The 14,723-nt window shown below is 35.2% G+C and overlaps 1 protein-coding gene across 2 annotated transcripts in view; it reads left to right on the forward strand.

Moving 5' to 3' along the window:
* OSBPL11 (oxysterol binding protein like 11) overlaps positions 1 to 14,723 on the forward strand; it is a 137,749-nt gene that overhangs the window by 80,634 nt on the left and 42,392 nt on the right. For both annotated transcript variants that reach the window (XM_077118059.1, XM_077118060.1), the window contains exon 9: positions 12,360 to 12,858. In XM_077118059.1, the coding sequence (XP_076974174.1) occupies positions 12,360 to 12,858 (499 nt within the window). The remainder of the gene's footprint in view (positions 1 to 12,359; positions 12,859 to 14,723) is intronic.

A 14,723-nucleotide genomic window follows, 5' to 3' on the forward strand; every position in this document is an offset into this window, starting at 1 on the left:
AACCGTAAGATAAATCCTTTACTGAAATTTCCAAATGGAATGACATCTCTAAACTGGATGTTACTGAGAGATCAATAAAACTAAATATTTTGCAAGGCAGATTAAGAAAGTTAGTGATAACTCAGTATTATTATGGTAATTTTTTACTGCTCAAATTCTTGGAAGCTGTGCAGAAGCAGAGGTTTTCTCAGTCATGGGATAGAATGTAGGGATAACCAATCTCTGCACAATTCTGCATGTATCATTTGGCCTATTAGGATATATCAAGATAATTGAAAAGACATGGCTAAAGGCAGTAAAAAGCATTCAGCAATTCAGCTTCTTTAACAGATTCTATTTGAACGGTATTATTATAATAAACATTCATGTGAATTGAACAAAGTTAGTTCAGTAAGCAAAATTAGTTCAATAAACAAAATGAAAATGGAAATGATTGGTGATCAATAAATTGAAATTGTTGGAAGCAATTTTGTAGTTATTTAATTGACTGTGAGATTACCTAGTGCAGATACCCATTATAGATTTCATGTTGGAAAATTTGATATTGATATTGATGTTGATTCATTATTTTATCCAATGTTTTATAGATCATGACTGTAGTTATGATAAATTTCATGATTGTCAATGAATTTACACCCATAGAATTTCCAACCAAACAAAATATATTTATTTTGCATTCAGTGCTATTCTCAATTACTTACTTGTGGTCTTATACCAGTTTGAAGCTGTTTTGTACCCCAGAACCTTTCAATTCTAATTCAATATTGTGGGGTAGGAAACTTGATTAGATTGTTTCCACAGAAATATGACATGCCCAATTGTGACTGTGGCCTTCTGATCAGATGAAGATGTTACTCTGTCCATTCATGGTGGGATTTGATTAACTTACTGGAGTCCTTTAAAAGGTATCAGTAGAGAGAAGATATGCTTAGACATGGATGTTTGGAGGTGCAGAGCCCAACAGACATTGTCCTGTGGCTTGCTATGAGATGCTATGCAAGGCAGAGCCCAGAGTTGTGTTCCAGAGGAGTCACATGAAGGCTGACAGATGCTTAGATAGGAAACCACTGGCATCAGAAGCTGGAAGCAATGGAACAAGGAACAAGGACCATCAGACACCAGCCTCTTACCTTCCCATTTGTTCTGGTTTGGTAGCTGCCAGAATGTGATTTACCAGAAATGAATAATGGTAATGTCTTTTTGAGCATTTTCTCCTTTATTATTAGACGTAGTCTAGATCATGTATTGCATTTCATTGTCATTGTCTCTCTAGTCACTCCTTTTTTTTTAATTATGGAAACATATAACAACATAACCTTTCCCATCTCAACCACTCCCAGCCATACCATTCAGTGGGATTAATCACATTAACAATGTTGTGCTGCCTTCGCCACCATCCATTACCAGAGCTTTCCCATAACCCCAGATAGAAACCCTACACTGTTAGGTTTTAACTTGAAATTCCTCTTCTCTGCTGCCCTGGTAACCTGTACTCTGTTTTCTGTCTCTGTGATTTTCATATTCTAGCTGTTTCATATATGTGGAGTTATACAATATCTGTCCCATTGTATCTGAAGTATTTCACTGAACATGATGTCTTCAAGGTTCATCTATGTAGTAGTATGTATCAAACTTCATTCCTTTTTAAGTCTGACTGATATTCCAGTGTTCTGTATTTTCCACATTTCATTCATCTGATGGATATTTGGGTTGCTTCTACCTTTTGGCTATTCTGAATAATGCTGCTAGGAGCATTAATGTCCAAATATTTGTTCGAGTTCATGCCTTCAATTCTTTTGGTATAGACCTAGAAGTAGGATTCTTGAGTCATATGGTAGTTTTATGTTTTTACTTTTTGAAGAACTGTTTACCGCAATGGCTGCTCCATTTTATGTACCCACCATCAATGTGCTAAGTTTCCTATTTCTCTGCATTCTTGCCTTAAAGTTATTATTTTCAGTTTTTTGAATAATAGCCATTCCAGTAGATGTGAAGTGGTATCTCGTTGTGGTTTTATTTTGTATTCCCCTAATGGCTAATGATTTTGAGTGCATTTTTTCATATGCTCTTTGACAATTTGTGTAATTTTCTTTAAAGAAATGTCTATTCAAGTCATTTGCCCATTTTTAAAATTTTTTATTGATATATATTATATATTCACATACCATGTAATCATCCAAAGTGTACAATCAGTGGTTCACAATATCATCATATAGCTGTGCATTTATCATCACAATTGACTTTTGTGTGTGTGTGTGAAAAATAACATATATACAAAACAATAAATTTCAGAGCACATTGCAACAATTAGTTGCAGAACAGATATCAGAGTTGGTATGGGTTACAGTTCTAGAATTTTAGATTTTTTACTTCTAGCTGCTCTAAGATGCCGGAGACTAAAAGAAGTATTAATATAATGATTCGGCAGTCATACTCATGTTAAACCCTACTTCCTTTATACAACTGTACCATCATCTTTGATCTTTCTCCCACTCTTCATTTGCCCATTTTTTAATTGGGTCATCTGTCTTTTTGTTGTTGAATTACAGGAGGTTTTTTTTATATTCTGGATATTGAACCCTTATCAGATACATGTTTTCCAAAAATTTTTTCCCACTCTATTGGTTGTCTTTTGACTTTTTTTAACGCAATTTTATTAAGATATATTCACATACCATATAATCCATCCAAAGTATACAATCAATGGCTCACAGTATTATCACACTATTGTGCATTCATCACCACAAAGTCAATTTTAGAACATTTTCGTTACCCCAAAAAAGGAAATTAAAAAAAATCCCAATTGTGAAATAGTAAAAAAAAATTCCCATTCCCATTATCCCACCCCATTATTAATATTTTTTTAACATTTTTATTCCAAAAAATTTCCTACTCTGTTGTCTGTATTTTCATTTCTTGACAATAACGTTCTTTTATGCACAAAAGTTTTTAATTTTGAAGTTAAATTTTTTTCTCTCTCTTTTTTTTTGCTCATGCTTTCCATGTAAAATCTAAGAAACCACTGCCTAAAGCATAGTCTGAAAGATATTTCCCTTTGTTTTCCTCTAAGAGCTTTATAGTTTTAAAAGCCTTTATATTTAGGTCATTGATCCATTTCAAGTTAATTTTTGTATATGGTGAAAGGGATTCACTTTCATTCTTTGCATGTAGATGTTCATTTTTTTTCAGCACCATTTGCTAAAGATCTTGTATAGCCCCATCAGTTGGCCATAGATAAGTGGGTTATTTCTGTACTGTGATTCTATTCTCTTGATCTGTATGTCTGTCATTGTGCTAATACCTTACTATTTTCATCATTGTAGCTTTCTAATAAGTTTTGAAATTCCAACTTTGTTCTTACTTTTCAAGATGGTTTTGGCTCTTTGGGACTCCTTGCCCTTCTAGATTAATTTGATACCTTCTCTATTTCTTATAAAAAGCCATTAGAATTTTGATTGGAATTGTGTTAAATCTAGAATCACTTTGGGTACTGTTGACATTTAATGATAAGTCTTCCAATCCACAAGTGTGGAATTTCTTTCCCTGTATTTAGATCTCTAATTTTTTTTCGGTAATGATTTGCAATTTTCTCTATACAAGTCCTTTACATTCTTGGCTAAACTTATTATTAGTTGTCTTTTGGTTGTTTTTGTAAATGAAATTCTTTTCTTGATTTCCTTTTCAGATTGTTCCTTGCTGGTGTATAGAAGCACCCCTGATTTTTATGTGTTGATCTTGTATTCCACTACTTTGCTAAATTGCTTAATTAGATCTAGTAGTTTTGTTGTAGATTCTCCTGGATTTTATAAAGAGAGTCATGTAGTCTCAAAGGGGGAAAGAGGAAAGAAGTTTTACTTCTCCCTTTCCATATTGGATGCCTTTTATTTCTTTTTCTTGGCTAGCTCTTCTAACCTTCCAGTACAGTGGCAGTAGTGATAGTGGGCATCCTTGTCTTGTTTCTCATCTTAAGTGGAAAGCTGCCCGATTTTCACCATTGAATATGATGTTAGCTGTGGAATTTTCATATATGCTCTTTATCATGTTGAGGAAGTTTCCTTCTATTCCTACTTTTCTGATTTTTTTTAATTGAGGAAAGGTGTAGGATTTTGTCAAATACGTTTTTTCCCATCAATTAAGATCATTATGTGGTTTTTTCCCTCTCATTCTATTAATCTGATATCTTATTACTTATTGATTTCCTTATGTTAAACCACCCTGGCATTCCTGAGATTAATCCCACTTAATCATGGCATAAAGAGCTTTTGATGTACTGTTGGATTTGATATGCTAGTATTATGTTGAGGATTTTTTTTAATTAATTAAAAATTTTTTTTAAAACATATGACAACAAATGCAAACATTTTTAACATACGATCACTCCATTCTACATATATAATCAGTAATTCACAATATTATCACATAGTTGCGTATTTATCATCATGATCATTTCTTAGAATATTTGCATCAATTCAGAAAAAGAAATAAAAAGACAACAGAAAAAAGTTCATACATACCATACCCCCACCACCCCCCTCACCTATCACCAGCATTTCAATCTAAATTTATTTTAACATTTGTTCCCCCTATTATTCATCTTTATTAGATTTTACATGGAAAGCATGAGCAAAAAAAAAGAGAGAGAAAAAAATTTAACTTCAAAATTAAGGTTTTCACACACATTGTGAAAGTTATATCATTATACAATCATCTTCAAGAAACATGGCTACTGGAACACAGCTCTACATTTTCAGGCAGTTCCCTCCAGCCTCTCCATTACATCTTGACTGACAAGGTGGTATCTATTTAATGTGTAAGAATAACTTCCAGGATAACCTCTTGACTCTGGAATCTCTCAGCCATTAACATTTTATTTTGTCTCATTTCACTCTTCCCCCTTTTGGTCGAGAAGGTTTTCTCGATCCCTTGGTGCTGAGTCCCAGCTCATCCCAGGATTTCTGTTCCTTGTTGGCAGGGAAATTTACACCCCTGGGAGTCATGTCCCACATAGCGGGGGGAGGGCAGTGATTTCCTTTGCCCTGTCAGCTTTAGAGAGAGAGGTCATATCTGAGCAACAAAAGAGGTTCTCTTGGGGGTGACTCTTAGGCCTAATTTTAACTAGGCTTGACCTATCCTTTGTGAGTTAAGTTTCATATGAACAAACCCCAAGATTGGGGGCTCAGCCTATTGCTTTGGTTGTCCCCACAGTGTGTGAGAATATCAAGAATTCTCCACTTGGGGAAGTTGAATTATCCCCCTTTCTCACCATTCCCCCAAGGGGACTTTGCAAAAACTTCTTTATTCACCGTTCAAATCACTCTGGGATTTATTGGGGCATCAATCTGGACAAACCTACAAAATCTTATGCCCTACTCAAGGTTCCATGTACTTATGGTGTTCAGTTAAGCTGTCTACATAAGTAATATTAGGAACTGCACTCGTCAAAATATAAATTTTGTACTATATAAACATTTTTTGCTTTAGTCTCACGCATAAGTTAAAATTTTAAAATATTAATTACCATCTATTTTCAACACCCAACAGTAATGACATTCCTTTGTTCTTCCTCATGCAAAAACATTTTTAAATTTGTACATTTATTCACTATCGTTATATACTCTAGGCATTCCTAAATTATACCATCTCCATCTTTATCGTCTATCTTTCTTTCTGATTTCATTTGTTGTCCCCATCCCTCTTCCCTCTATCTTTCTCACATTCAGCTTCATTCATTGCTCAACATAATTGTATTATAGTTAGGTAGTATTGTGCTATCCATTTCTGAGTTTTTCAGTCAGTCCTATGGCACAATCTGTATCCCTTCAGCTCCAATTCACCCATTATCTTACCCTGTTTCTATCTCCTGATGGTCTCTGTTACCAATGAAATTCTCCATGTTTTTTCACTAATGTCAGTTCATATCAGTGAGACCATACAGTATTTGTCCTTTGTTTCTGGCTATTCTCACTCAGCATAATGTCCTTAAGGTCCATCCATGTTGTTACCTACTTCATAACTTTATTCTGTCTTACAGCTGCATAATATTCCATTGTATGTATATACCACAGCTTATTTAGCCACTCTTCTGCTGATGGACATTTTGGCTGTTTCCATCTCTTGGCAATTGTACATAATGCTGCTATAAACATTGGTGTGCAAACATCCATTTATGTCCTTGCCCTCGTGTCCTCTGAGTAGATACCTAGCAATGGTATTGCTGGGTCATATGGCAATTCTATACTTAGCTTCCTGAGGACCCGCCAAACTGCCTTCCACAGTGGTTGCACCATTTGACATTCCCACCAACAGTGGATAAGTGTGCCTCTTTCTCCATGTTCTCTCCAGCTCTTGTCATTTTCTGTTTTATTGATAATGGCCATTCTGGTGGGTGTGAGATGATACCGCATTGTGGTTTTGATTTGCATTTCCCTAATAGCCAGGGTAATTGAGCATCTTTTCATGTGCCTTTTGGCCATTTGTATTTCCTCTTCTGAGAAGTGTCTGTTCAAGTCTTCTGCGCATTTTGTAATTGGGTTGTCTGTCTTTTTATTGTTAAGTTGAATAATTTCTTTATATATTCTGGATACTAGACCTTTATCTGATATATTGTTTCCAAACATTGTTTCCCATTGTGTAGGCTGTCTTTTTACTTTCTTGATGAAGTTCTTTAATACACAAAAGTGTTTAATTTTGAGGAGTTCCCATTGATTTATTTCTTTCTTGAATGCTTGTGCTTTGGGTGTAAGGTCTAGGAACTACCTCCTATTATAAGATTTTTAAGATATTTCCCTACATTTTCTTCTAAATGTTTTATGGTCTTACATCTAGTGTTTAGGTCTTTGATCCATTTTGAGTTGATTTTTGTATAGGGTGTGAGATATGAATACTCTTTCATTTTTTTGCATATGGATATCCAGCTCTCTAGGCACCATTTATTGAAGAGACTGTTCTGTCCCAGGTGAGTTGGTTTGACTGCCTTATCAAAGATCAGTTGTCCATAGATGAGAGGGTCTATATCTGAACACTCTGTTCGATTCCATTGGTCGGTATATCTATCTTTATGCCAGTACCATGCTGTTTTGATCACTATAGCTTCATATCTGCCTTAAAGTCAGGTAGCATGAGACCTCCGATTTCATTATTCTTTTTCAGAATACTTTTAGCTGTTTGGTGCATCCTGACCTTCCAGATAATTTGGTTATTGGTTTTTCTATTTCTGAAAAGTAAGTTTTTGGGATTTTAATTGGTATTGCATTGAACCTGTAAATCAATTTAGGTAGAATTGACTTATTAAGTATATTTCGTCTTCCAATCCATGAACTTCCAATCCAGAGTATGCCCTTTCATTTATTTAGGTCTTCTGTGATTTCTTTTAACAATTTCTTGTCATTTTCTTTGTATAGGTCTTTTGTATCTTGAGTTAAATTTATTCCTAAATATTTTATTCTTTTGGTTGCAATTGTAAATGGAATTCGTTTCTTCAGATTGTTCGTTACTGGTCTATAGAAACACTACAGATTTTTGAGTGTTGATCTTGTAACCTGCCACTTTGCTGTACTCATTTATTAGCTCTAGTAGTTTTGCTGTGGATTTTTCAGGGTTTTCGACATATAGTATCATATCATCTGCAAACAGTGAGAGTTTTACTTCTTCCTTTCCAATTTTGATGCCTTGTATTTCTTTTTCTTGTCTAATTGCTCTGGCTAGAACTTCCAACACAGTGTTGAATAACAGTGGTGATAGTGGACATCCTTGTCTTGTTCCTGGTTATAGGGAGAAGGTTTTCAGTTTTTTTCCCATTGAGGTTGATGTTAGCTGTGGGTTTTTCATATATTCCTTTTATCATTTTGAGAAAGTTCCCTTCTATCCTTATCCTTTGAAGTGTTTTCAACAGGAAAGAATGTTGGATTTTGTCAAATGCCTTTTCTGCATCAATCGAGAGGATCATGTGGTTTTTCTGCTTTGATTTGTTGATATGGTATATTACATTAATTGATTTTCTTATGTTGAACCATCCTTGCATACCTGGGATGAATCCTACTTGGTCATGGTGTATATTAATGTGTTGCTGGATTCGATTTGCTAGAATTTTGTTGAGGATTTTTGAATCTATATTCATTAGAGAGAATGGTCTGTAGCTTTCTTTTTTTGTAATACCTTTGTCTGGCTTTGGTATGAGGGTGATGTTGGCTTCATAGAATGAGTTAGGTACCCTTCCCTCTTCTCCAATTTTTTTGAAGAGTTTGAGCAGGATTACTAATTCTTTCTGGAATGTTTCATACAATTCACATGCGAAGCCATCTGGTACTGGGCTTTTCTTTTTGGGGAGCTTCTTAATGACTGATTCTTTTTTTTTACTTGTGATTGGTTTGTTGAGGTCATCTATTTCTTCTCAAGTCAATGTTGGTTGTTCATGCCTTTCTAGAAAGTTGTCCATTTCATCTATATTGTCAATTTATTAGCATAAAGTTATTCATAATATCCTCTCATTACTTCCTTTATTTCTTTGGGGTCAGTGATTATGTGTCCTCTTCCATTTCTATTTTATTTATTTGCATCCTCTCTCTTCTTCTTTCTGTCAATCTTACTAAGGGCCCATCAATCTTACTGATTTTCTCATAGAACCAACTTCTGGTTTTGTTGAATTTCTCAATTGTTTTCATGTCTCAAGTTCATTTATTTCTGCTTTAATCTTCATTATTTAGTTCCTTTAGCTAGCTTTGGGGTTAATTTGCTGTTCTTTCTCTAGTTCTTTCAAGTGGACAGTTAATTCCTCGATTTTTGCCCTTTCTTCTTTTTTGATGTAGGTATTTAGGGCAATAAATTTCCGTCTTAGCACTGCCTTTGCTGCATCCCATAAGTTTTGATATGATGCGTTTTCATTTTCATTTGCCTCGAGATATTTACTGATTTCTCTTGTAATTTATTCCTTGACCCACTGGTTGTTTAAGAGTGCGTTGTTGAGCCTCCACATATTTGTGAATTTTCTGGCACTCTGCCTATCATTGATTTCCAACTTCATTCCTTTATGATCTGAGAAAGTGTTTTGTATGATTTTAGTCTTTTTAAATTTATTGAGACTTCTTTTGTGACCCAGCATATGGTCTGTCTTTGAGAATGATCCATGAACACTTGAGAAAAAGTTGTATCCTGCTGTTGTGGGATATAATGTTCTATAAATGTCTGTTAAGTCTAGCTCATTTATTGTATTATTCAAATTCTCTGTTTGTTTATTGATCCTCTGTCTAGTTGTTTTGTCCATTGATGAGAGTGGGGAATTGAAGTCTCTAATAGTAATGGTAGATGTGTCTATTTCTCTTTTCAGTGTTTGCCTCATGTATTTTGGAGCATTCTGGTTCTGTGCATAAATATTTATGATTGTTATGTCTTCTTATTGAATTGTTCCTTTTATTGATACATAGTGTCCTTCTTTGTCTCTTTTAAGTGATTTACATTTGAAGTGTAATTTGTTGGATATTAGTATAGCTACTCCTGCTCCTTTCTGATTGTTATTTGCATGAAATATCTTTTCCCAACCTTTCACTTTTAACCTGTTTATCCTTGGATCTAAGATGTGTTTCCTGTAGATAGTGTATAGATGGGTCCTGTTTTTTAATCCATTCTACCAGTCTGTGTCTTTTGATTGGGGAGTTTTATCCATTAACATTCAGTGTTATTACTGTATGGGTAGTATTTTCTTCTACCATTTTGCCTTTTGGATTTTATATGTCGTATCTGATTTTCCTTCTTTTTACCTTTACTCAATGTCTTCCTTTCTGCACTCTTCTCCATATCTCTCTCTCCTGTCTTTTCATATCTGCCTCTAGTGTTCCCTTTAGTATTTCTTGCAGAGCCAATCTCTTGGTCACTAGTTCTCTCAGTGATTTTTTTGTCTAAAAATGTTTTAATTTCTCCCTCATTTTTGAAAGACAGTTTTGCTGAATATAGAATTCTTGGTTGGCATGTTTTCTCTTTTAGTAATTTAAATATATCATCCCATTGTCTTCTCAACTCCATGGTTTCTGCTGAGAAATCTATAAATAGTCTTATTGGGTTTCCCTTGTATGGATGGATTGCTTTTCTCTTGCTGCTTTCAAGATTCTCTCTTTCTCTTTGACATCAGACGTTCTGATTAGTAGGTGTCTTGGGGTACATCTGTTTGGATCTATTCTGTTTGGGGTACGCTGCACTGCTTGGATCTATAATTTTAAGTCTTTCATAAGAGTTGGGAAATTTTCAGTGAAAATTTCCTCCATTAGTCTTTCTCTTCCTTTTCCCTTCTCTTCTCCTGCTGGGACACCCACAACACGTATATTCATGTGCTTCATGTTGTTATTCAGTTCCCTGAGACCATGCTCATATTTTTCCATTCTTTTCCCTATTTTTCTTTTGCTTGTCATTTTTCAGATATTCCATCCTCCAGCTCACTACTCCTATCTTCTGCCTCTTGAAATCTGACATTGTAGGTTTCCATTTTTTTTTCATGTCTTCTACTGTGCCTTTCATTCCCATAAGTTCTGTGATTTGTTTTTTCAGACTTTCGATTTCTTCTTTTTGTTCATTCCTTGCTTTCTTTCTGTCCTCCCTCAATTCATTGATTTGATTTTTGATGAGGTTTTCCATGGCTGTTTGAACATTCTGAATTAATTGTTTCAACTCCTGTATCTCATTTGAATTGTTGGTTTGTTCCTTTGGGCCGGCCATACCTTCAATTTTCCTAGTGTGGTTCATTATTTTTTGCTGGTGTTTAAGCATTTAATTACCTTAATTAGTTTATTCTGGAGATTGTTTTCACTTCTTTTACCTAGGATTTTCTTGCTGGATGTCTTTGTTGTCTGTCTGTTCTTTGACATTCAGTTCAGCTTATTCTGGACCACTAGCTTAGGTTTTGTTTAACAGAGCAGAATTTTTCAGTTCTTGTTTGCTTGTTTCTTGCTCTGCCTGTCCTTTTCTCCCCACCTTAGGAGGGTCTACTTAGGTATTTTAGACCCCAGCCAGATTTTCCCTGACCAAATTGGCCTCCTGTCAGGAGGAAAGAGTCACCTACATCAGTTTTCTCTGAGGATGAGACCCAGCAGGTTGAAAGACTTTCCTGTGAAGTCTCTGGACTCTGTGATTTTCCTATCCTGCCCAGTATGTGGTGCTTGTCTGCCTGCGGGTCCCACCAGCATAAGGTGATGCGGTACCTTTAACTTCAGCAGACCCTCCCTGCTGGGGCTGTGGTGGAGACAGAGGAGAAGTTGTAGGCTGGCTTTAATCACTTCAATTTTCTAAACCCTGGGGTCTGAATTCCTTGAGGGAGGGAATCCACCTGAGCTGGGCCCCGCCTCTCTCCTGGGGAAGGCATGGGTTCCAGACAAACTCTCCAGCAAGCTTGTTTCTGCCTATGCATTGGGCAGTTGCAGCCTGAAAAGCCCTGCCGCTGTATTCAAAGAGCAGTCAAGCCTTTGTAGAAACACAGCCACAAAAAAGAAAGAAAAAAATTCTTCTCAGAGCAGGACCCCCTTTCCTTGGGTTTGCCAATCAAGAGCATAAGTTGGTATGTTGCTTTATGTACCTTCATATCCTATGTGCCCCCTCCTTTCCTTCAGGGCCCAGACCCTTTCAAGTATTATGTGCTATCCAATCCAAAACCCCTCTGTTTCTTTTTTTCTTTTTTCTTTTTCTATCAGCCCTGCCCCCTCAACTCCAGGGCAAAAATCAGCAACCTCTGCTTTGATGACGTTTACCTGAGCTGGGGGCCTATTTTTAGTAGTCAGAATTTGTGAATTCTACAACTGGAGCATAGTTGCACTCAGCCCCTGCTGCTAGTAAAGTCCCTTTCCTTTCCCCTCTGGTAAGCAGCCTGTGGGGGAGGGCCTCTGGCCGCTGCAGCTTGGGACACTGACGGTTCTGGCAGGGCTCGCAGCCGGTCCATCTGGTCCAGATTGGAATACGCTGGGTGTCTGGTCACTGACATGGCCCCAGCAGTAGTTCTGTACGGTTCCTGGCTGTTTAGAAGTTGTTCTGGAGGACAAACTAAATCCCATACCTCACTAAGCCACCATTTTGGCACTTCCTCATGTTGAGGATTTTTACATTTATATTCATAAAAGATATTGGTCTATCATTTTCTTGTCATTTTTCTGTCTGGCTTTAATGGTAGGGTGATGCTAGCCTCATAGAATGAATCAGAAAGTGTTCTCTCTTCAAGTTTTTTGAAAGTTTGAGAAGGACTGATGTTAATTCTTCTTTGTATTTATCTAATTTGTAATGCACAATTGGAGTGAAATTTTTTCAGAGTGTTGAGACTAGTTGTTCACAGATATACACATGGATTAATTTTTCCCTGTTTGGTTGATTTTTTGTTGTTGTTGTTTTAGGTGGTGCTTCCTACATTTATCCTAGAGAAGCGTTCCTTGCTGGAAATGTATGCAGACTTTATGTCTCATCCAGATCTATTTATAGCCATCACTAATGGAGCCACAGCTGAGGACAGAATGATTCGTTTTGTTGAATACTACCTTACCTCATTTCATGAAGGCCGTAAGGGAGCCATTGCTAAGAAACCATACAATCCTATCATTGGAGAAACATTTCACTGTTCCTGGAGGATCCCAAAAAGTGCGGTAGCTGCCAGTGTTACTAGTAGTTCTTCCACCCAGGCAGTCATAAATCAGACTCCTCTATTAGAGGAGTCTTTCTGCCAAAGGGTATCAGACTGTTATACAGTTAGATTTGTTGCTGAGCAGGTTTCTCATCATCCTCCAGTCTCAGGATTTTATGCAGAATGTTCAGAAAGGAAGATGTGTGTAAATGCACATATTTGGACTAAGAGCAAATTCCTAGGCATGTCAATTGGAGTGACAATGGTTGGAGAGGGTAAGTAGATTATTTGTTCTTTAATTTTTTTTATCAAACTACAATTTGAAATTTGGGGAAGCTATATAAATATCAGTGATAAATTTGAAATGTTACAGTTACTGTTTTTTGTCCAAATTCCTAGTATATTCCAGAATACTTATTCTGACAGAGGAAAAGGGAAAGGGAGCATAACTATGGAATGATGTAAATTCTTTTTTTATGTATTTTTTCTCATTTTAAATGTCAAAGTTTTTATCATTGAAAATTTGGAAAACTTGGAAAAGTGTAAAGGAGAAAATTAAAAGCATCTCTAGTCCCTCCATCCAGAAATGGATAATTTTAGCTAGTATTTTTTATTTTTTCTGTGTATTTACTCATACATTTCTTTTAGTATTATGAAATTAAGATTAATTATGTATATAAGTTTTGTGTCCTTTTTAAATTAATTTCTAAATAATATCTGTTAATGAAAACTTTTTATAACATTGGAGAATACTCATGTTTTACTAGTTGAAAAATTTTTCACCATATTCAGTTATAAATCCTATAACATTAGCCCTAGACTCTTCATAAATCAATTTTTTAGTTTACAGATGAAATAAACAAAGTATAGAGGTAATGGGGCATGCCTAGAATCATAAAATTTAAGGTGAATTCAGATTTTAAATCTCATTCTTTGACATTCTTCCCCCCAAGGGCAGTTACTCCCTAGAACAGTTATTCTTATCGGTTTATGTAATAGAAAGAATCTGGTAATGGAGTCTTCCACTCCAAGAACGGAAATACCTCAAGAAATGAAGGAAATCTTTAATATCTTAATCATGCATTAATGGTGAAGGAGGTATATAATTGTTGATTTTTTAATTAAATACTAATTATATATTCATGGATTGTCTTTGAGAAACTAAATTGTTATTGGTACCCTTAACAGAAAACATACAAAATAAAAGAACAGGTCTTAGGACAATTCATTTTGCTCCTATTATCAGTCATGTTTCTTGTTTTTATTTTTTAATTTTTTTTTAGTAGTGGGGGTAAATCTGTTTATTATGTAAATAAGATTTTAGAATTCTGAGAATCTGTTATCCTAGCCAGTCCATCATCACATACATTCCAAAACTCATTCAGATTTTAAATTCCACAGTGTGTACTCCTTATGCTAGCTAGATTCTTAGAAATCATATATCATAAATCTGCCTTAAAAGAGCATATATTTTTAGGAAAGTAATAAAAATATGATCTCAATTCCAATTTAGAGTCAATCAGTAGTTATTATTAAATATATAAAATATACCTAACTATTATATCTGTATTTTGACAGCCTCAGTTATGTTTGAATATAATACAAGCAGAACCATGTACTTATGAAATAGACCAATAATTCCTGATTTTTGTGTTACCCTCTTTGAAGACTGTTAGGGGCAAAATAAAAAAAATAGCTGGTGTTGCTTTTATGTAAATTACACTGCTTTAGAAACTCAGTTTATCTGTTAATTTATTCTACACATTTAACTGTATTAAAATATTTATTATCGCTCTTGCCCTTATTTGTGATACATAAGAACAGAATGCTTAATGAGCGGTCATTAAAAGAGAGATGCCTTGAGGGTTGAGACTAGTGGTACATGTCCAATTCGGTATTTGGGCTAATGGTGATCCAGGTAAAGAGCTTAGAAGGTCAGTAAATTCTTAGTGTTTCTTAATGTCTGATAGAGATGAATTATTCATTAATCCCTTTGCTTCATGTATTTTGAAAGAACTTTAATATAACACTAAGGGAACAAGCTCCATTAGAATAATATTTATTTGAAAACCACTATTAATATATCTTGTAGCCTCATGCTCAACATTTCAGAATTTAGCAAACAAAATTTTATTATGGC

This window comes from Tamandua tetradactyla, chromosome 10 (genome assembly GCF_023851605.1).
Source record: "Tamandua tetradactyla isolate mTamTet1 chromosome 10, mTamTet1.pri, whole genome shotgun sequence".
Classification (NCBI taxonomy): Eukaryota; Metazoa; Chordata; class Mammalia; order Pilosa; family Myrmecophagidae; genus Tamandua; species Tamandua tetradactyla.